This window comes from Phasianus colchicus, chromosome 9, assembly GCF_987193195.1.
Source record: "Phasianus colchicus chromosome 9, bPhaCol1.hap1.1, whole genome shotgun sequence".
NCBI lineage: Eukaryota > Metazoa > Chordata > Aves > Galliformes > Phasianidae > Phasianus > Phasianus colchicus.
The window spans coordinates 3,652,247-3,673,496 of NC_143444.1; the positions used below are offsets into that span (position 1 = coordinate 3,652,247).

At 41.0% G+C, this 21,250-nt stretch overlaps 1 protein-coding gene across 7 annotated transcripts in view; it reads right to left on the minus strand.

The window, feature by feature from the left end:
• The window catches only part of LOC149916752 (uncharacterized), a 122,534-nt gene that overhangs the window by 63,404 nt on the left and 37,880 nt on the right, over nt 1-21,250 (minus strand). For 4 of the 7 annotated variants that reach the window (XM_090145905.1, XM_090145903.1, XM_090145902.1 and 1 more), the window contains one exon: nt 545-4,533. The exons of 2 other annotated variants lie outside the window; for them this stretch is intronic. In XM_090145905.1, coding sequence (XP_090002031.1) covers nt 2,916-4,358 — 1,443 coding nt within the window. In that variant the 5' untranslated portion in view covers nt 4,359-4,533 and the 3' untranslated portion in view covers nt 545-2,915. Of the gene's footprint in view, nt 1-544; nt 4,534-11,437; nt 11,829-21,250 lie in introns of those variants that run through there. One more of the 7 variants, XR_016469060.1, reaches the window with a different exon arrangement.

A 21,250-nucleotide genomic window follows, 5' to 3' on the forward strand; every position in this document is an offset into this window, starting at 1 on the left:
GAGAGGAAGGCAAGGGCAAAAACAGGGAAATAAAAAGCAAAGAAAAAGAAAAGCAAACTTTTCAAGTACAATTAAAAACATAACTCTGATGCCTCCCCACATCCCTGCCAGGAAGTCATTTTTATTTTCTTTAAACTGATGCTGATTCACGTTAAAAAATGTTTTGTTAATTTGGTAAACTTTATACAAGGCTTTTTAAATGCAAACAAAACTGTCTTCTGGGAAATACACTCGGTTGGCCTGGGGCTACGATAGACTGCTTTATAATGTCAAAAGGTGGCATGAGGGTGAACTTCTTACTGATTTGAGATGCGCCGCATAATAGTATCATACCTACTGCCATAATTTTAATGATAATTTATTGTTACTGAGAAGGGGAAAAGGAGGTCAGATCTGTATATCGCTCCAGTGAGCACGTGCTGTTACTTGTTCTCTCTCTCCGTTTTTGCAGAGGTGATGGAGAGGAAAAATAAAGCATAATGCATTCTCAAGGTTGCCAGGAGCAACTAATGCTTCCAAATTGGTATTCATGTTTTATTACATCTTAAATTTCAGCATCTTAAAAACAATAAAGGAAATTGCATTTTCACAAAGAATCTTCCTTCAGGGAACGTACTTCAAGTTTACTGTCTTTTTTTTTATTTTTCTGATGTCTTTATACATGTACCACAAACCCCTTGTTTCAAAAAGAACACATATTTACGCCCACATTATATATGTGCAAAGACAAGTGCAAATAATTTCTTAGAGCTTACAACTTTTATTCCTCTGAAACATTACATATAGGGTCCTGATGAGTCTTTTACAGAAACCATATCTGTATCTGTACCTTGTCATCTATATAATACATGTCTTAACACGAAATATGTGCTCAATCCAAGGACAAGTGAATCACAAAAGAGGACTTCAGCTCTTAATCCTCTGATCACCTTTACCTTTTGAGAATCAAATGCTTCTACTTGGCACGGTTTTTGACCATCTCTGCCTGTAATCTGCATTTTCACAGAGACACAGCCAAACTTTCAACAGAACAAACTGAGAGTCAGAAAAACATTCGTCTGGCATCATTATTAAACAGCGACACAAGTATTTTTAAAGAAAAAATTCAGTACCAATCAATTGTTCCTATACAAATTCTATCAAATAAAAACACTATAGGGCAATTTTTTAAATTCTAATTCGTTCATACTGTGAACGTAACTCTCTCACTGATATGAAGAATATTAGACTGAGTAGGAAAGAAATAGAAATGAATGGCGGCAGAAAAAGAAAAGTAATAATGTCTTTGAAGCGGAGAATTCCTTATCGTTCAAGGAGGTTAATACAATGTAAATCGACCACAGCTAGCTATTAATAAAAAATACATTTATCAGAAAACTTCTATACATTATGAACACTACAATAATACTTCACACAGCTACTTAATAGAAGGAAAGGGATCTTCAGACAAAGTCAAAAAAAAACCATTCATTTTTCCTAGTACTACGTCTTTGTGGAAACAAGAGAAGTTAACCTGGGAGGAAAACAGAGACATTCAGCAGACAAGGATTAAGGTAGGAAAGATAATTTGTGTTTCCAAGGAAACAGAAGACCTGATTACCTGGGACAATGAAAAGACCTAGGTACTGAATGCCTTTTTTGCCTCAGTCTTCACCACCAAGATTGACTTCAGGAATGCCAGGTCCCGGGGGCCAGGGTGAATGGCTCAGATAAGGAAGTTGTATCTTTGTTGGAAGAGGATCAGGTAAGGGAATACCTGAGCAAACTGTAAACAGTGGAATAGGCTGGTTTGCGTAGCAATAAGGATTAATACATTAGGTAAGAACCAATATATTAATTTAACAAAATAAATCTATGAGTGATAGTTCTAAAACTTTCCATTTCAACCTCAGTGGGTGAACAGTCTTGTTTTCCTCAATAATTTTGCACCGGGGACATAACAGAATAATTTTATCTTTTGCCTCAACAGCTTTGCCTCACAAAAAGCACAGGAATCGTAATAGAATACTTTTATCTTTTGCACTGAGTAGGGGCAAGGCCATCTTCCTTGGATTCCACATATATTGTTTTAAAAGTTGTTCCTAATAAGCAATGGAAATTTTCCAAACTGGGTAAAAGGAGCTAAGAGTTAGTCAAAAGGTCTTGGTGATGAGGCTGATGGTGAAAAATAGGGAAAAATTAGGTGGGCACTCGAGCATACTAGATACCCCTTGATTAGCGGAAACAAACTCTCCAACCCACATAAGGTTATAAGAGCAGGTACGTCTTTATTTCGGCACTGTGCCACACGCTGGGCACAAGGGGGATCACTCCTCCTATCTTGCACACCAGAGAATGGGATCCTGATACATTTATAAGCCAAGCCATATATATTCAGCAGTATTTCCCAAGACCTATTGACATATTCATTACTTTTCCGGGAATTCATTTCTATGCTGTCCCCCTCCGCAGTGCATGAGCAGTAGCTTCCATTGGATGAAGGCTCGATGTCTTCCTCTTCACCTGGTGGTGTCTCTGGATGAAGTCAGCAGTCTTCCTTGCCATGTCCTTCCAACCTTTGTCCCCGTTCTGAGCTCTCTTCTCCCACCCTGCATGCCTTAGCAATTTCTTATTCTGCTTATCTTCCTTTTCCATTGCTTTCTTAGGAGCCCTTTTCTGCTGGCTTGAGAAGGCTCCCTTTTGAGAATGTGTCTGGGCTAGCAAAAGGTTAAACTAAGCAATAAATTCCTCTTGAGTTAGCAAAACGTTAAACTAAGCGATGCTATTTGCAAATTTCTTTTGAGTTAGCAAAACGAAGTGATATTATTCGACCCCTTACATCTTGTATTCTTCAGCTTACTATCTCAATTCCCCCCTTTTCATTACGACTTAGCAAATTCTTTCGCTAAATTGCCCCTTTTTGGGAAAGGGAGAACTTAAAAGTATCTTCCACTTTCCACTTTTTGCCTTAGTTTATACCTTTTCCATTCTTCATAACTATTCCCTGGTCCAGATGTTTTGCAGAGCCATAGTACACACCTCATTGCAATGCACGTCAATACGAACAGAAAGATAATAATAATACCAGACACAAAAAGCTTCTTGAGCCAAGCGAAGTTAGGTAGCCAACTAGTAAGTGTTTCCCATATCTCCTTTAGTCCCTCCATAACTGGGTTAGTCTCTACTTGTATTTCCTGTATGTTATCTTTTATTTTCATGAGCTTCCTATCTATCGGTTCTGACAGGTCCGAAAGAATAAAGCAGCACATCCCACTAAGATCCTCACAACCATGCCCCTGAGCAAATAATATGAAATCTATAGTGGCTTGGTTCTGGAGTACTGCGTGGCTTATGTTATCCACATTGTATACCAGATCTGATATTAATGACGAGGTGAGATTTAATTCTTTTGCCATGAAGCATGCCAACCTCTCCAAATCCACGGCATTTTTCGCAGCAAGTATTGGAGTTAAAAGGGTGGCTATTATTCTAGTAGGAGAATTCCAGAATGTAATCTGACTATAGCATGTTTCTGGTCGTTGATGTATACTCCTGCTGCCCCTATGTGATCTATTATTATTCCAAATCGTGTCGTTCAAAAGGTCCCTCATTCTGGGAACAAACAAGGTTAATTTACCAAGATAGCAGGGCCCACCTACTGGCCTTACTGGTACACCGGGCCATGCTCGATTCCCACATATCAAGAATATCCCAGGTGGTAGTTGTTTTGCTCGTGTACTGTTATTCCACACATTATTTGTTTCTACTTCACAGGGGAGGCTACCTCCAGATACATAAGTAAAGGTGGAATCGTGATTCATGTGATTCATGGTCCTCCAAAGTTCGAACTCGCTCTTACCCCAATACTGAGCCATTAAGGCTGCACTTGTTGCGGTTTTACCTCCAAAGCGAAAGCATCGAGTTCTATTTGGGTCGTGTCTAAATTTATTATGCACTACCACTCCCAACAGATCTAGCTCTTCTGGGTCCGGACGGCTGATATTTAGGCTATTAACTATTACGCTCATACGAAGGGCATCTTCTGCCCCCGTGTTTGCTTTGTACCTTGGGCAGGACAGAGTTGCTCCTGAGCTTACCCCCAGTGTTTCACATAGGGTTGTGAGGTTTGCAGACAAGCTCACAGTATTACTCACATAGTTTCGGAATACAGACCACTGAAAACCCCATGGTACCCCGATAAGGCATGTTCGGAAGGGGTCCGAGGCGGACTGTAACGCAAGGCAAAAAGACTCCTCGTTAGTTTGATTAGCCCATGTAACCCACATGTTAGTTCTAACATCTGTGTTATGAATTGCTTCCCCACCCCCTCCTAGTAATAGTTTTAATATCACCATGATTAGCCCTTCAAAGTCCTTCATTTTGTTGTTTTCTTCGGAGTACTACTCTGAGAGGTCCTCTGGTCTCTGTAGTCCAAAGTGGTTGAATCACCTTCTTCAGGCGGGTATGGTGTATCCACGGAATTAGTCCCTCTACTTTAGCTGCTGTGTGGGTGGTCAGGAGTACTTGGTAAGGTCCTTCCTACTTTGGGTGAATCTGAGAGGGATTTAACATAAACATAGTCACCTGGCAAGATATCATGTATCAGGCCTCGTGCTCTGATACCAAATACTGTTTTCTCCATTCTCCTTAGTTGCTTTGCCAAGCTTATCATGTATTCACTCAACACTTCGTTCCCCACCTGGATAAAAATTCCCTTCTGTACAACATAACGCCTTCCATAAAGAATCTCATAAGGGCTCAACCCTTCCTTGGTTCGAGGTTTAGTCTGGATTCTTAATAAAGCCAATGGCATTGCTTGGGGCCATGGTATTCTAGCCTCTTGTCCCAGCTTTACTAGCTGTAATTTTATCAGGTGGTTCATCTTCTCCACTTGACCACTGGATTGAGGCCTGTAGGGAGTATGTAGTTGCCAATCGATCCCCAGTAAATGTACTCACTTGCTATACTATTTTAGCAACAAAGTCCTCTATCTGAGGATAACACTGCCGGCACCCTGAGCCTTGGAATGATTTCATGCAGCAATGCTTTAGTTAGTTATCCATGCCTTATTAGTTCAGCCATCCTGAAAAGGTATCAGATAGGACCAACAGGTACCTATACTTCCCTTTTCTCGGGAGTTCCGTGAAATCCACCTGCCACTGTTGCCCAGGGAAATTTCCCTTTCCTATCTGCCCTATCTGGGTCCTCTGACCTGTCTCTGGATTGTTCCAAACAAACCTCACATTGCTGGGTCACCTGTTTTATTGTGGTAAATTAATTTTCTGGCTACTATTTGCTACATTAAACTCTTACACAAGGCTTCTGTACCCCAATGGGCTTTCCTATGTTCTGCCATTACTACAGCCCATAATATGGCTGATGGGATAATTAATTTCCCTCGTGGCATAAAAGCCCATCCTTCTTCTCTTATCCATCCCCCTAGGCCATTTATCAAATTCCAGGCCCCTTTTGAATATTTTGGCTCACCATCCACTTGAATTTTACCATCTGGATTCAAGGACCCCTCTGTCACCACATTCTCAGCCACTTGTTTCGCTTCTCGATCAGCGAAGGCATTTCCCATCTCTTCAGCGTTGTTTCCTCTTTGATGGGAATGGCAATGCATAATAGCCACTTTCTCTGGTTGCTGTACTGCCTCCAGAAGTCTTAGTATTTCCTGGGCATGTTTGATGCTTTTCCCTTGGGTGGACAATAGGCCCCTCTCCTTCCATATTGCCAATTCTAAAGCCCTTGTCAAAGCTATTATTTCAGCCTTTTGTGCCAAAGTATTTGGAGGTAGGACTTTGGCCTCTATTACCTTTTCAACAGTTGTTACTGCATATCCTGCCTTATGAGTTCCTTGTCGAACAAAACTGCTCCTGTCCGTGTACCAGGTGTCTTCTGCATCCTTTAATGGTTCCTCTTTCAAGTCCAAATGGCTAGAATATACAGCTTCAATAGTCTCTAAACAATCATGGGATACAGGTTCCCCTGCAACTCCACTAAGAAATGAGGCTGGATTAATGATGTTTGTTACTAATATTTCTACATCGTCCTGCTCCACTGAAATAGCTTGATACTTCAGAAATTGCTGAGGGGAAAGCCAATGTCCCCCTTTCACTTCCAACACCGTGGAGACTGTGTGGGATATTAGTACAGTCATCTTTTGCCCCATTGTAAACTTTCGGGCTTCTTGGATGTTGATTACTAGGGCAGCTACAGCCTTAGGCATCCCAGCCAGCCTTTGCTTACTTCACCAAGTTGTTTAGAGAAATAAGCCACCACTCTTCAATATGGCCCAAGGTTCTGAGCTAACACCCCCAAAGCTATTCCCTGTTTCTCATAGGAGAATAGCAAAAAGGGCTTTGTGACATCTGGGAGCCCCAAGGCTGGGGCTCTCATTAGCTCTTGTTTTAACTGTCGGAATGCCCTTTTAGCCTCCCCGTTCCATATTAAGTCTTTGGGGTGGGATTTTATCAGTGCATAGGGGGGTTTTACCAGTACTCCATAGTTGGGAATCCATAAACAGCACCACCTGGTCATTCTGAGGAATGTTCAAAGCTCCTTAGATGTACGTAGCTCAGGGGTCTGGCAAATAGCCTCCTTCTGGGCAGTTCCCAATGTTTGTGTCCCTGCAGCAATTCCATATCCTAGGTATGCTACTTGTTGTGGGCCACTTGTGCTTTCTGTGGAGAGACTCGATAGCCATTAAGCCCAAGGAAGTTTAGTAAGCTTATTGTCCATCTCAAGCATGCCTCCTTTGTCTTTTTAGCTATCAAAAGATCATCTACATACTGTAATCGTACTCCTTCGTCAGGTCGACGTTCCCATAGCTCCAAATCCTTGGTCAATTGATTCCCAAATATTGTGTGGCTGTTTTAAAATCCTCGTGGGAGTACAGTCCAAGTGAGTTGGGATTTTCATCCTGTACTGGGGTTTTCCCATTCCAATGCAAACAGCGGCTGACCTTCTGCTGCAAATGGCAGGCAGAAGAAGGCATCCTTTAAATCCAGGACAGTAAAATATGCTAGTTCAGTGGACAGTTTGGTAAGCAAGGTATAAGGGTTTGCTACTAAAGGATACAAATCCTCTACTATTTTGTTAACTGCCCTCAAGTCCTGTACTATTCGATAACTACCGTCAGGTTTTCTTACTGGTAATATCGGTGTATTGTACTTTGATTCACACTCCACCAATAGGCCGTATTTCATAAATTGGTCAATTATTGGTTGTATTCCTTCCCTATCTTCCATCCTTAATGGGTACTGTTTAATCCTTGGGGGTTGGCTTCCTAATTTAACCCTTATGACCACAGGAGATGCATTCCTAGCTCGCCCCAGGGTTTCAACTTCCCATACTCCTGGAAAAACCTGTTTTTTTATATCCTCTGGGATCTCTGTGCCTACCGGGGTAGTTATTAAGGCCAAATTAAGAAATTCTATAATGGACTCGTCCTTTACTCTGAACTTCATTCCCCCTGACTCAAATTTTATTTCTGCATCCAATTGTTCTAGTAAGTCTCGTCCCAGAAGAGATTTTGGCGAATTTGGCATATACAAAAATCTGTGTATTCCCACCTGTTTTCCTAACTTGAATTTTAAAGGTTTGAGAAAATATGCATTTTATGGATGACCGGTGGCCCCTTTTACCATGGTATATTCTTGACTGAGTGGTTTTAAGGATTCATTCAAGACTGAATAAATAGCCCCCGTATCTATTAAAAATTTCATGCTCTGCTGTTTATTCCCTAGCTTGATTTTAACCAGTGGATTTCCCCTGTCACCATCATTGTTCTAATGGGACTTGGATTCTTGTCCATGGCCCTTTACCCCTCTGGTTCCATTGAGGACAGTCCCTTTTCCAGTGTCCTCTTTTCTTGCATACTGCACACTGATCCTTGTCCAATCTTTTCTTCCCCGGTCCTCCCTTATCCATCCCTGATTTCCCTATCTCTCCTAGTGCTGCCACTCACATTCGCTTGTCATGCCTCCTACCTTCCTCTTCCCGATTGCTAAATACCCTCCATGCTTCCTCTAATAGACTATCTAAGTTTCGTGCATCAAGACCCTTCATCTTCTGCAGCTTTCATCTTATGTCCCCTGTTGACTGTCCTATAAACAATGATATGAGTTGCTGGATACCTATTTCTGATCCTGGATATAAGGATGTGTGTTTCCTCATGGTATCTCTTAGCCTATCCAGAAACTCTGAAGGAGTCTCTCAAGGTCCCTGCCTTATAGCATATAGGGTGGACCAATTGATAGTTTTGGGGATGGCCCTCTCCATTCCTTTTTCTACCCATTCTCTGTATGCTATTAGGCGGTCTCGCTCAGGTGCCCTGTCCAGATCTCAGTGAGGATCTTGTCTTGGAAAATGATCTTTATATCTTCATGCCCTCCCCGCAAACTGTCCTCTGCCAGATTCTGGGCTGTTCTTAAGATTAAATCTTTCTCTGTTTCTGTCATAGAATCCAGTAACAGTTGGATATCATTCCAATCTGGGTTATGCTGTCTGATCACGTATTGGAAATGCCACGTTACCCCCTCCTCCCCCCGGATCACTTTGATAATCTTTAACAATCTTTTTCCAATTCTCCAGATCAAAGAAAGAAAATGGGACTTTGATTAAAATCCGTGCCCCGTCTGGTCCTACTGCTTCCCTTAGGGGAGCCAAGAAAGCACTTTGCTGCTTTCTAGTTCTTGAAGCAATAGGGGAATCTGGAGGAGTTCCAGGGAGGGAAGCATCCTCTCCCTCCTCCAAATATTCTCTCCGTTCAATACCAAGACCTCTTACCCCTGGAGCCTGATAGTGATCAAACAATTTGTCAGGGGTTCTAATTTTTTGTCAGTCTGGTGCACTGCTGCCCTATGCTACATACTGAGCAGCAACGCTTCATTTTCCTGTTGCCTGTTGTTCGTTGCTCTTTTTCTAATGCTAACACTAAAGGATCCTGCAGGGCTCCCATCCCACACCCTTTTTGCCATTCTGGGTGGTTTCAGAGGGTAAAGAACATGTCTGCATATGAGACCTCGTCCCATTTGCCTTCCCTTCTTAGAAATAGCATCAGTTGCAAAATAGTATTGTAATTTAAGGTCCCATTTAGGGGCCACTTTTCCCCATCTTCTAACTTGTATAGCATCCACCATTGGTTGCAGTGTTTTATCAGGGTTTTCTTATTCAAAGTATCCCCTGGCCCTCCTGCAACATCCTTCCAAGGTGCCAATATACACCCGAGAGGTGTCCTTTTAGGTATTTCTTTCCCCTGTGACCCTCCCATAGTGTTATTTTGTTGTTTTATTAGTTTACTAATGCTTCCACAAATTACTCCTTTTACCCTGAAGTTTCCCTAAAACAATCCCCAGAATTCCACCACTCTTTTCCACGCTCCAGGCACGAGTAACACCAATACCCTCAATATATCTCTTTACAAGCTAAACAGAGTATCACATAAACTGGACACCATACATTTATTCTGTGAAATATACACCTTTCTGCTGGTCTGTCTCTGTAATTTATGACATATAAGTTCCCATATTCATCCCACTCCAAAAAGTTCATTTGCATTTACATTAAAACCATTCAGATCCCCTTTTTCCCAGTTTATCAAAAATAACACATACAGGGGAATTGTATAGACGGACAAAACAATCAACAACTTCCTCTTTCACTCTGTAGCTTAGCTACGTCTCAATCACACCACATTCACTCTGACACTTAGATTTGCCAGCTCAGGTAACATCTGAGTTCAGATGTTTAAAAGGATATCCCGAATGTATCAATAACAGTTATTCAAACACAGTACTGGACATTTGCAGCAGATGGTAATAACAGTGCGGATTACTATTCCTACTACCACGGATACAATGATATAGGTTATCATTTGACAGGTGTCAACACTATACCTTGCTGACCTGGGGTGGGACTTAAAACCACAATCCCTGGAAGCAACGACGAACTTGTGAACCACTGCCCAAACGCTAGCCTAGCTTACTATTGCCAGCCAGAGGTGGGACTCAAACCCGCAATCCCTGGGATCAGATACAGTGCTACAAAAATGCCTGTCCCTGGTAATTACCTTCCCGTCCTGTATCTCTGGACTAGTCCAATCTCATGGTAAAACCCTCCCACGTAGGGCATCCCCTCACATCTTACGGAGTCCCCTTCTGCTCCTGTTTATGCCTTACGGAGCCTTTCCTTCACACGTACCTGGTCCGCTTCCAGACGGTCCTTGTCTGTCCCCGCAGTGATTGGATGAGAAGGGGGAGTCCTTCCAAGAATTCTCAGGGCATGCCAAAGGCGTCCCCTTCCTCAACCAGTCCTGCAGCCGAACAGGGAGTGTCCCATCTGGGGTGCCAAATTGATTAGCGGAAACAAACTCTCCAACCCATGTAAGGTTATAAGAGCAGGTACATCTTTATTTCAGCACTGTGCCACATGCTGGGTGCAAGGGGGATCGCTCCTCCTAGCTTGCACACCAGAGAGTGTGATCTCAATACATTTATAAGCCAAGCCATATATATTCAGCAGTATTACCCAAGACCTATTGACATATTTATTACTTTTCCAAGAATTCTTTCATATACTGTCCCTCCTCCTAGTGCATGTGCAGTAGCTTCCGTTGGATGAAGGCTCGACGCCCTCCTCTTCACCTGGTGGTGTCTCTGGATGAAGTCAGCAGTCTTCCTCGCCATGTCCTTCTGACCTTTGTCCCCGTTCTGAGCTCTTCTCCCACCCCTGTGTGCCTCAGCAATTTCTTGTCTTGTCTGTCCTCCCTTTTTATTTTTTTCTCATTGGCCCCTTTCTGCTGACTTGAGAAGGCTCCCTTTTGAGAATGTGCTTGGGCTAGCAAAAGTTAAACCAAGCAATTCCTTATGAGTTAGCAGAAAGTTAAACTAAGCGAATTCCTTTCGAGTTAGCAAAACCAAGTGGTGTTATGGACCCCTTACATCTTGTATTCCTCAGCTTACTATCTCAGTAGAGTGCACATACAAGAAAATTCATGGATGTCATGAATCTGGAAGGAGAGGCTCCCTGAGAGCTGCACAGCCATTTAGAGGGACCTTGACAGGCTGAAGAGGTGGGCTGAGCAAGAATTTCATGAAGTTCAACAAGGAGAAGTGCAGAGCCCTGTATATGGGGAGGAACTACCCTAGGCACCAGGTCATACTGGAGACACCCAGCTGGGAAGCAGATCTTCAGAAATGGACCTAGGAGTCCTGGTGGACAGCAAGTTTAACATGAGCCAGCAATATGCCCTTGCCACAGAAAAAGGCTAATGGTATTCCTGCTTTCACCGGGCCAACAAGTATTGCCAACAAGTCAGAAGAAAGTTGATCCTTGCAGTCTGCTTAGCGCTGGTGAAGCCACACCAGGAGAACTGTATTCAGTTCTGGACTCCTCAGTACACGAGAGACATGGAAAATACTGGGAAGAGTCCAACAGAGGCCCATCAAGTTGATGAAAGACTGGAGCACATCTCCTGTGAAGAAAGTCTGAGGGAGCTGATACCGTTCAGTCTGGAGGAGGATCGGGATTCTTAACAATATGTAGAAATACTTGAGGAGAGGGTGCAAAAGAGACAGGGACAGGCTCTCTCCTGCTGCCTGCTATCTGGACAAGAGGCAATGGGCACAAATTGTCTAAGTATCAGGAAACACTGCTTTATTGTGTGAGTAGTGAAGAACAGGAACAGGTTGTCCACAGAGGTTGTGAAGTCTCCTTCTTTGGAGGTCTTCAAACACGGTCTGAACATAGTCCTTGGCAACCTGCTCTAGGTATTCCTGTTTAGGTGGGTGAGGGTAGATCAGATGACCCTAGAGGTCCATTCCAACTGTAATCATTCAGTAATTCTGTGGTATATAAAAATAATAATAAAATTCTGAACAATGCTTTGATTGATGTATTTCAGCAACAGTTCTGTCTTCCAGATACATTATGTTGCTCTACACAAAAATATTTTCAGTGAGGTATTACAGAAATAGAATGAAAAGATGCAAAATTTAAGTGCAAAAAAGGCTGATGTAGATTATTTCTGCCAAACTCATTATCGTGAATTAAGACTAACTTAGTTATCTCTGAGTTGCTGCAGTACTGTTGACCTTGATTGGCTGCCAGGTGTTCTCCATGATGCTCTCTCACTCCTCCCAGCTCAGCAAAAACAGTGGGGAAAAAATAATATGAAAAACTCATGGAGTTAAGGGAGACCACTTACAAATGGCTGTTATAGGCAAAATAGACTCAACTTAGGAAAGATACATTTAAGTTATTGTCAGTTAAAAATAGAGCTGAATCGAGAGGGGAAAAAAAAACACAAAAAAATAAAAAACACCTTCCCTCTTCCCTCATTCCTCAATTTCAACTTCTCTCCTTTATTCCTGACTCCTTCTTGTTGGTGCAGATGAGAGGGGAACTCAGTCTGCATTTAGTCTATGAGGTTTCCCCTCTGCCACTCCTTCATCCTCATTCTCTGCTCTGTTTCACGTGGAGTCCCATGAATGGGATACAATTCTTCCTGAATTGATATAGTATGGGTCCCCCACAGGCTGCATTTCCCTCCAGACAACCTGCTCCTCTGTGGATGCCTCTGCACAGACTGCAGCTTTCTTTGGGGCATATCCACTTGCTGCAGCGTGGGGTCCTCCATGGGCAGCAGTGTGAATATCTGCTCCAATGAAGTACTGAATGGACTCTAGGGAAGGAACTCCTTCATCACAGTCTTCAAAGGCTGTAGGATGGTCACTGCTCTAGAACCTTTTGCATGTCGTTTCCTTCTTCTCTCAGCTTGGTATCTTCAGAGTTGTTTCTCCTGCATTTTCTCACTCCTCTCTCTCACAGCTTATGCACAGTATTTTGACCCTTTCTTAAAAACATAATCATGGAAGTGCAACCAGCACTGCTGTTGTGCTCAGCCTTGGCCAGCAGTGAGTCCTTTTTTGAGCTGTCTGGAATTGGCTCTTCTCTGGCAGGGGCACATCCTGGTCTGTTCTCACAGAGGCCACCCCTGCAGCAACCCTCAGCTACCAAAGCCTTGCCATACAAACTCAATACACAGCCTCGTGACTCAATCCAATTTTTAAAATAAAATTTATCAGTAGAGTTGAATTACAAATCCAATTCATTAGTTCAATTGCACTGCTACTCCAAGGAAATGTTTTGCCTGATTGGTCTGCCTGAAGACCACTTTGTCTTTTGGTCTGCCTGCCTGAACACTGCTTTATACCCTTCTTCCATCCACTCTATAAAGGAATTTTGTAGGAGTGTTATTTATTCTATTGAATTTTACATAATTTCCTATAAAAATTCATTGTTTATGGAATTGGTAAAAATTCAAGAGAAAGACTAAAACATCTTAGAATTTAGGAAGTTGTGCGAGGAAGGAATGAGGTTATTAATGTTCTGTTATCCATGACGATGATCTTTGAGATCACTTAAAAGCTAATATTCATCTCTCAATATTAAAAATGCATACAAATTCTTTTTAGGAAATCTGAATGAGTCTGCTGATGGTGCACACTTTTTTTGCATTATTTAACAAACTGTCTATAAGGCAGAATCAAAGGGTGAAGACTTTAAATCATAGAATTGTAGAATGAAAGAATCACAGAATTGTTTGAGTTGGAAGAGACCTTAAAGATCATTGAGCACTAAGCCCCTGCCATGAGCTGGATGCCCAGAACCAGCTCAGGCTCCCCAGGAGTCCATCCAACCTGGCCTTGAATGCCTCCAGAGATGGGGCACCCACAGCTCTCTGGGCAGTCTTTGCCAGGGCCTCACCGCCCTCTGAGTAAAGGATTTCCTAACATCTAACCCGAATCTTCCCTCTTCTAGTTAAAATCCATTTCCCCTTGTCCTATCACTATTAGACCTTGTAAAAAGTCACTCTGCTTCATGCTTATAAGCTCCCTACAAGTGCTAGAAGGTCCCAATGAGGTCTCCCCACAGCCTCTTCTTTCTCCAAGCTGAACAAACCCAGTTCCCTCAATATTTCTTCACAAGAGAAGTGTTCCAACCCTCTGATCATCTTATTGGCCCTCCTCTGGGCCTGCTCCAAAAGCTCCACATCCTTCCTGTATCGGGGCCCCCGGCCTGAATGCAGCACTGCAGATGGAGCCTCACATGGGAAGAGTAGAGCGGGACAATCCCCCTTGTCCTGTTGTCACTCTGAATTTCCATTCCTGTTTCAAGATTCCCAGCACAGCTGTCAGTTTCCCAGTTGGGCAGAAGTAATGTTTTGTGTAGTGTGCAATACGCTGACAAGTGATGAATTTACAGAAAACTGCTGAATTGGACTCTGATCACTAAGTCTACCCAACCAGGAATGAACAAATAAGACTACAAAAAAGACTGGTCACAGAATGAAAAAGATTTTAAAACTTAACAAGTGAGTGTAGTTGTATTCCTTCTCTCAGAAGAGCCTTCTAACTCTTTCCTATATATCAGATTTTATTTTTAATGTTAACGTCTTAGTTGTCCTGAGATCTGTGAGCCTCAGTGTGAACACGAACTTTCTATGTGGCTGGGAACAGTTATCAAACCTTTCTTGTCATTTGCTTTCTAAAAAGCAGGAATTGTGTCCCCTTCCATCTTTCCACTTGCTGTCGTCTCAGTCATTTATACAGACAGTTCTTTGAGACAATTCTTAGCCCTTTTTCTTCTTTTAAAAATAAATACATAAATAATTTAAAATAAACTGCTCGTATCTATACCATCCATTTACAATCCATTTACCCACATATATTTTTCGCTAAGCTTTGTTAAAATGTCTAACTCTTAAAAGTGAATAATTATTATATCAAAACCTGAGAAAGCCATAATAAAATAAAAATGTTATTTTACCCAGATAATTTAAAATAAAAACCACTTTTATTTCTCAAATTATTCACATGAGGTAGACAAATGTTTCAATTCATTAGAAGAAGTGTTATCAATCCAACGGGGAACACTCAGACTCACAAGATCAGGCAGTATTTTGTTCTGCACACCCGGTATGAAGAAGGCAGTAAAGATCACACCAACTAGTTTTAGTTTTAAAGCAAACTGCATCTTTCCATAGTAAGATACAAGTGTATTTTTCTGCACTTCATAGCAAAACAACTGTCTCCACAGAAGACTTTAAAAATAAAACATCACATGAGAATATAACATAGAGGAATCCAAAGATCAAATCAGATATGCTTCATTTTTTACTTGTTGGAGCTTAGAATAATTCAAGTGGAAACAAAAAATGTGTGTAAGGCAAAGGAACAGTACTATGAAGACTTCTGATAACCAGAACAGATCCAACTGCCATCAGTATGATTTGGATTAGGTCTTGGGAACTTTTTATCTTCATCTTACCAATTTCCATGAATCATAGAATGGCCTGGGTTGAAAAGGACCACCATGATCATCCAGTTCCAACTCCCTGCTATGTGCAGGGTTGCCAACCACCAGACCAGGCTGCTCAGAGCCACATCCAGCCTGGCCATGAGTGCCTCCAGGTATGGGGTAACAACAACCTTTCTGGCAGTGAGCATATTAGGAAAGTATTGCATGCACCAGTACTCTGCACCTTCACTGTAAAGAAGTTCTTGTGCACATTTCTGCAGAACCTCCTATGCTCCAGTTTCTGGCCATTTCCCCTTGTCCTGTCTCCACACACTGCTGAAAATAGTCTGGCCTCACCACTCTGCCCCCCACACCTCAGATATTTATAGACCTGGATCAGGTCCCCTCTCAGTCTTCTTTTCTCAAGGCTAAACAGACACATCTCACTCAGCCTTTCTTCATAGGGGAGATGCTCCAGGCCCTTCACCATCTTTGTGGCCCTCTGCTGGACTCTTTCCAAGAGATCCCTGTCTTTTTTGTACTGAGGAGCCCAGAACTGGACACAGTACTGCAGATGAGGCCTTACCAGGGCAGAGTAGAGGGGGAGGATCACCTCCCTCAACCTGCTGGCCACGCTCTTTTTAATGCACCCCAGAATGCCATTGGCCTTTTTGGCCACAAGTGCACACTGCTGGCTCATGGCCAGCCTGTCGTCCACCAGGACACCCAGGTCCCTCTCCGCAGAGCTCCTCTCCAGCAGCTCATCCCCCAACCTGTACCGGTGCATGCAATTATTCCTCCCCAGATGCAAGACTCTACACTTGCTTTTGTTAAACCTCATCTGGTTTCTTACTGCCCAGCTCTCCAGCCTGTCCAGGTCTCGCTGAATGGCAGCACAGCCTTCGGGTGTGTCAGCCAATCCTCCCAACTTCGTACCATCAGCAAACTTGCTGAGGGTGGCCACTATCCCCTCATCAAGGTCATTGATGAAGATGTTGAACAGGACCGGACCCAGCACCGACCCCTGGGGAACACCGCTGGTTACAGGCCTCCAACCGGACTCTGCACCGCCAATGACAACCCTCTGTGCTCTGCCAGTCAGCCAGTTCTCAACCCACCTCACTGTCCACTCATCTATCCCGCACTTCCTCAGCTTTGTTATAAGGATGTTGTGGGAGACAGTATCAAACGCCTTGCTGAAATCAAGGTAGACCACATCCATCCACTGTTCTCCCCCTGAATTCTGAATAACTGGAAAATTTGACATAGGAATTAAATCTGCTTAACTCTGCACCTCTTGCCTAGTGTTCCTCAACACAGACTTGCCATGAAAATTGTACAGAGGAAAAGTTATCTTATGAGCTATCAGTTCAAGGTCTCTCCAGAAACATATTGCTGCCTTGGATCACACAACAGCAACTGCAGTGTGGAATTCTGTAACATGCATCATTTTTACCAGGTAAGAAATAAACAAGTAGCTTAGATTTAGCCAGACAGAAATTGTCAGCATGGAAAAAAATAGGCCTATGACCACTTTCAGTCCTTCCAGTTAATCTACTTCACAGATGTTTTAACAGTCAGAATTTGGAACAAAAGTGGCATATGTTTCTTAATCACTCTTTCTAATTATAGCATTTGTCCTCATAGTTCATGCTAGAGAATATTTATCAGATTAGTGCCAAAAAACAGAGTTAAACTTTATAACTGATAGGACAGAAAGTTGGAATAAAGAAGGTATTTTGTCTAGATTGGTTCTCTGCTACCAAACTGGAACTTCATTTACAGTCAGACCCCATGGCATACGGTATGTAAAACATTCTGTACAATAAATGGAATACAATCTAATGTGACAGTTAAGGAAAAATTCCTGTTTGCGATTTCTACTGCACAAACCATGTTTTCCAACAAGGCATCTCAAAGAAGTAAAACAGTTATGAATCTTTTACTCAAATTGCCTAAGAGAAATGAAAGACTACAAGCAGCAGCTACGATCAAAATTTACTGTTTTCCTCTTGGTTTCTCAATACAAATTTCAGTCTGCTAACTATTATTTCTGACTGTATGTCCAGTGTCCACCCAGTGAGACATAAATAACCCAAGTAAGTAAAACATGATGACTATTATTCCTACCACTTTGTAGTAATACTCCAGTTTCTGTCCACCCCCATACAGTTCATACAGCTGCATTTGAAATAAATGTAAGGATGAAAGAAAAGGATACTGATGAAAGAAATACTTGATTTACAAAGTATAATTCACTGAGTTTTAAAATAATCAAATCATCATTACACAGAATTTCCTGCTGCAGCAGACCAAAACAACTAAAAGGAGAGCAGCAGACAACCCACAGTACGACTGCTGCACCTTCTTTTCAGAAAAATAAATTTGACGTGTCAATATATCATCTAAAGAAAGCTTACAAAGTGTAGTTCCATTATTCTGAAATGTTACATCTGGAGTTAAATAACAGCTAAACATTAAGAACACTGATACTGTCCAGAAGTCAGCGTGGTCTTGTGAAGATGGCATATTCAAGACAGTTATCCCTGGAAGTTTTTACAAGGAGCTTCCTGAGAAAGGGAATTATGCTAAAGAACTCCCTTTCTGAAAGAGGTATCAGCAACATTTAAGAAACTTCTGTTGTTTCTGAGGACCCTCTTTCAGACAAAAGGCAAAGCATATGCACTGATGGTAGCAGTCGTACTTAAATACCCCTTTGAGGAATTAGCTTATTAACCTTGTGTCCTGGCTGAATCCCAATTTCAACAATTACAACTTTGTTGTCTGAAATTCTCTCTGAAGATTTAATGCAGTGCATGATAAATAACTTCCTGACTTTAGCTATGGTTCTATTTTTACTGAGAGGTCTTCAACGGCAATTTCGTTTCACACTGGGGATGAAAATAATCTCCTTTTTCAGAAGGTACAACAGTTCGCAAGAACATTATCTTCATGTACGTAATAATCATAAAGAATCAGAAAAGTTTACTATTTACTAGCAATAAAATAGAAGCATTAGATCAAAATACTGAAGTTTGAACTACAAAAATGTTGTAACTACTGCATTTCTAAAATCGTAACTACCTTATTCTTACATCTCAGAAGAATAAAACCTAGCAGAACCAGAAAAGAAGAATAAGTAGTTGGCTCACTTACACTAAAAGGACCACAGTTATTAATTTTTTATTCTTTGCAGCTACCACTTTTTCTTTAATACAGTCAAAGGAAAAGAGAGAGAAGAGGCAGGAGCAGCCATGGCTCAGTAGAACAAACCATGGAGTTATTTGAAAGAACATATTGACACATTCTTATTTATGAAATTTCCATTTACTTAACCATTTCATTTAAGGAACAGATTCAAGCTATGTGAATGTCATATTTGATTAAGTACTCCACTCTGAGTTTATTTCTAATTCCCCTCTGCATTAATCTAAATAGTGCACAAGGTTATAACTTTGATTTCTCAGTTTCAAGAAAATTACTCAAACAGCATCTGGCCTCCTGAACAAATAAGTACATACCAGTGGCTGGTTACAGATTAATGATATACTCCTCACAAGTGTGGCAATTTCTATTAAAATTTGATCCAGTAAAAATGCTTGATATTTCATTAAAAATACAACAATATTTAATGTATTCTTTGAAATACTCTTAGCACACATTGTACTTTTCAGTACTTGTTATTAAACTTCCTAAGAATACTTGAAACTTAGCAACAACAACAACCACATCTCTATTCCGGGTTACAGAATTGCTCATTGTTATGTATGGGCTGATCTTTCTAGTGCAGCATGAAGTGATGATGAATCAAATGTCCCACAAGGTTGTAGACACTAAAATATTAAAGCTGGCTTATTTGGGGCTACTAAATTTTTTAATTTAACTTTGGCTTGTACTAAATCAAAGTGCTTTTAAAAGTTTTTTTTGTTTGTTTTGTTTTGTTTAAAGAGGGCAAAAGCATTAACAAAGCATCCATTATGAATCCATTATAAATTAAATAAAAAGAATAACTGATCAAATTAATCTGCATGTTAAAAGTAGAAGTAGTAAAGACATACATGTCCTCTCTGTCTCTGGCAATGCTACTATTGTTTTGCAGGTCTTAGCCCATACTTACTAGGCAACATTTTTAGGCAACAAACTAATCTTTGTGATTCTTGAAGTGCATGACAGACCTTGAAATTCTACTCTGTAGTTCCTCCATTAAATTTTAGCTGCAAATTCTTTCCAAAACAAATATTCTTTTCTTGGGTTCTTTCTACCCTATCATTGCACCTAATAAACTCATCAGTTGAAGAGTCTGCCATCTCTCACAACCTTTCCAGTTATTCTGCCTGTCTTAATCTCCTAGATATTGCTTATTATATTTCTTCTAAGAAATGTTATCATCTGTCATCAGATACCTCCTTCTCATGTTTACAGATCAGTTCATCTATTTGTTTTGTCTCGTATAAGCTAGACTTTTGTAGGTACATACAGGTTTCCTAGAATGACTATTTTTGGACCATATTTCAACTTCATCTGCAAATTTCAACTTCAACTGCAAGCAGTAGAACTATGCACCTTTAACTTTATGTACCTATAAACATGTGGAATTATCATCTTAATCTCACTTTTGCTATTATAGAGCAGAATTACGGAATCATTTAGGTTAGAAAAGACCATCCAGGACCATGAAGTCCAACAATCAATCTAACCTACCAAGTCCCATCACTAAACCACACCTGTTAGTGTCACATCCACACGTCTCATAATACCTCTAGGGATAGCAACAACATCACTTTCCTGGGAAATCTGTTCTAATGCTTGATTACTCTTTCTATGAAGAAGTTCTTCCTGATGTCCAATCTAAATGTCTAAACATCCCCTGGTGAAACTTAAGGCTGCTACCATGTGTCCTACCTCTTGTTTTCTGAGAAAAGAGATCGATACCCTCCTCACTGCAACCTCCTTTCAGGTAAGTGTAGAAAGTGATGAGATCTCCTCTCAACCTCACCTTCTCCAGACTAAATAAGCCCAATTCCTGCAACATCTCCTCATAATTCTTGCTTCCTAGTCTTTCACCAGCTTTGTTGCTCTTCTCTGCACGTACTCAAGCAACTCAATATCCTTTTCATAGTGAAAAGCCCAAAACTGAACACAATATTCCAAGTGTCTACAGTCTTCCTGGTCTGATCTCTTTGTTATATCTTGTCCTTGAAGCTTATACTCTACCAATTTTACATCACAGTTTATACTTATATGTCTTTGTCTCTACATTACAGAGCACTCCCTTTTTTTATCATCTTCAGTCCCAAACATAATCTACACTATTTCCTCTTAGATGCATAATCTTATGCTACATCTGACAGCCTGATGTATCCCTCTAGCTACTGCTTAGCAGACAGATCACCATCACCACTTTCCTGAACATTGCTAAGAACATCATTTGTGTCTACTGCTGAAATCAGATGCTTGAATTGTATTATTTTTAGTAGCCTAGTCTTTTAATAGTTTGTACTATAAAGAAATCATGGTGGTGGCTTTGCTAAAATGTGTCTGAGAACTCCTGTGGTGAACTGCCAATACAAAATACTCTAAGCACTCCTGAGATAACACTGTCCTCATCACAGATAATTTTACACCTGAAAATTTACTGAATATGAAATGCATATCAAAATCTGAGGTCATGAAAGTAAAGAAAGAAGTGGGATATAATTCATCTTTTTTCCTACTTGACATTGGATTATGATACGATTGAGACAGCTGTAAAACTCACCTAAAGATTACGTTAATACAATTTGCATATATTATCTTAAAGTGGTGCCCTCTTGCAAATATACATCTAATTTCCAGCTGGTCTGAGAACACTTTATTTTACACATACACAGGTATGAGATATTTTGCCTGTCAATCTCTTGGTATTTTAAATCACCAGCAAGCTAAATTTACAATAAAGGTAAGCTCTACATTAAAAGGTTTTATA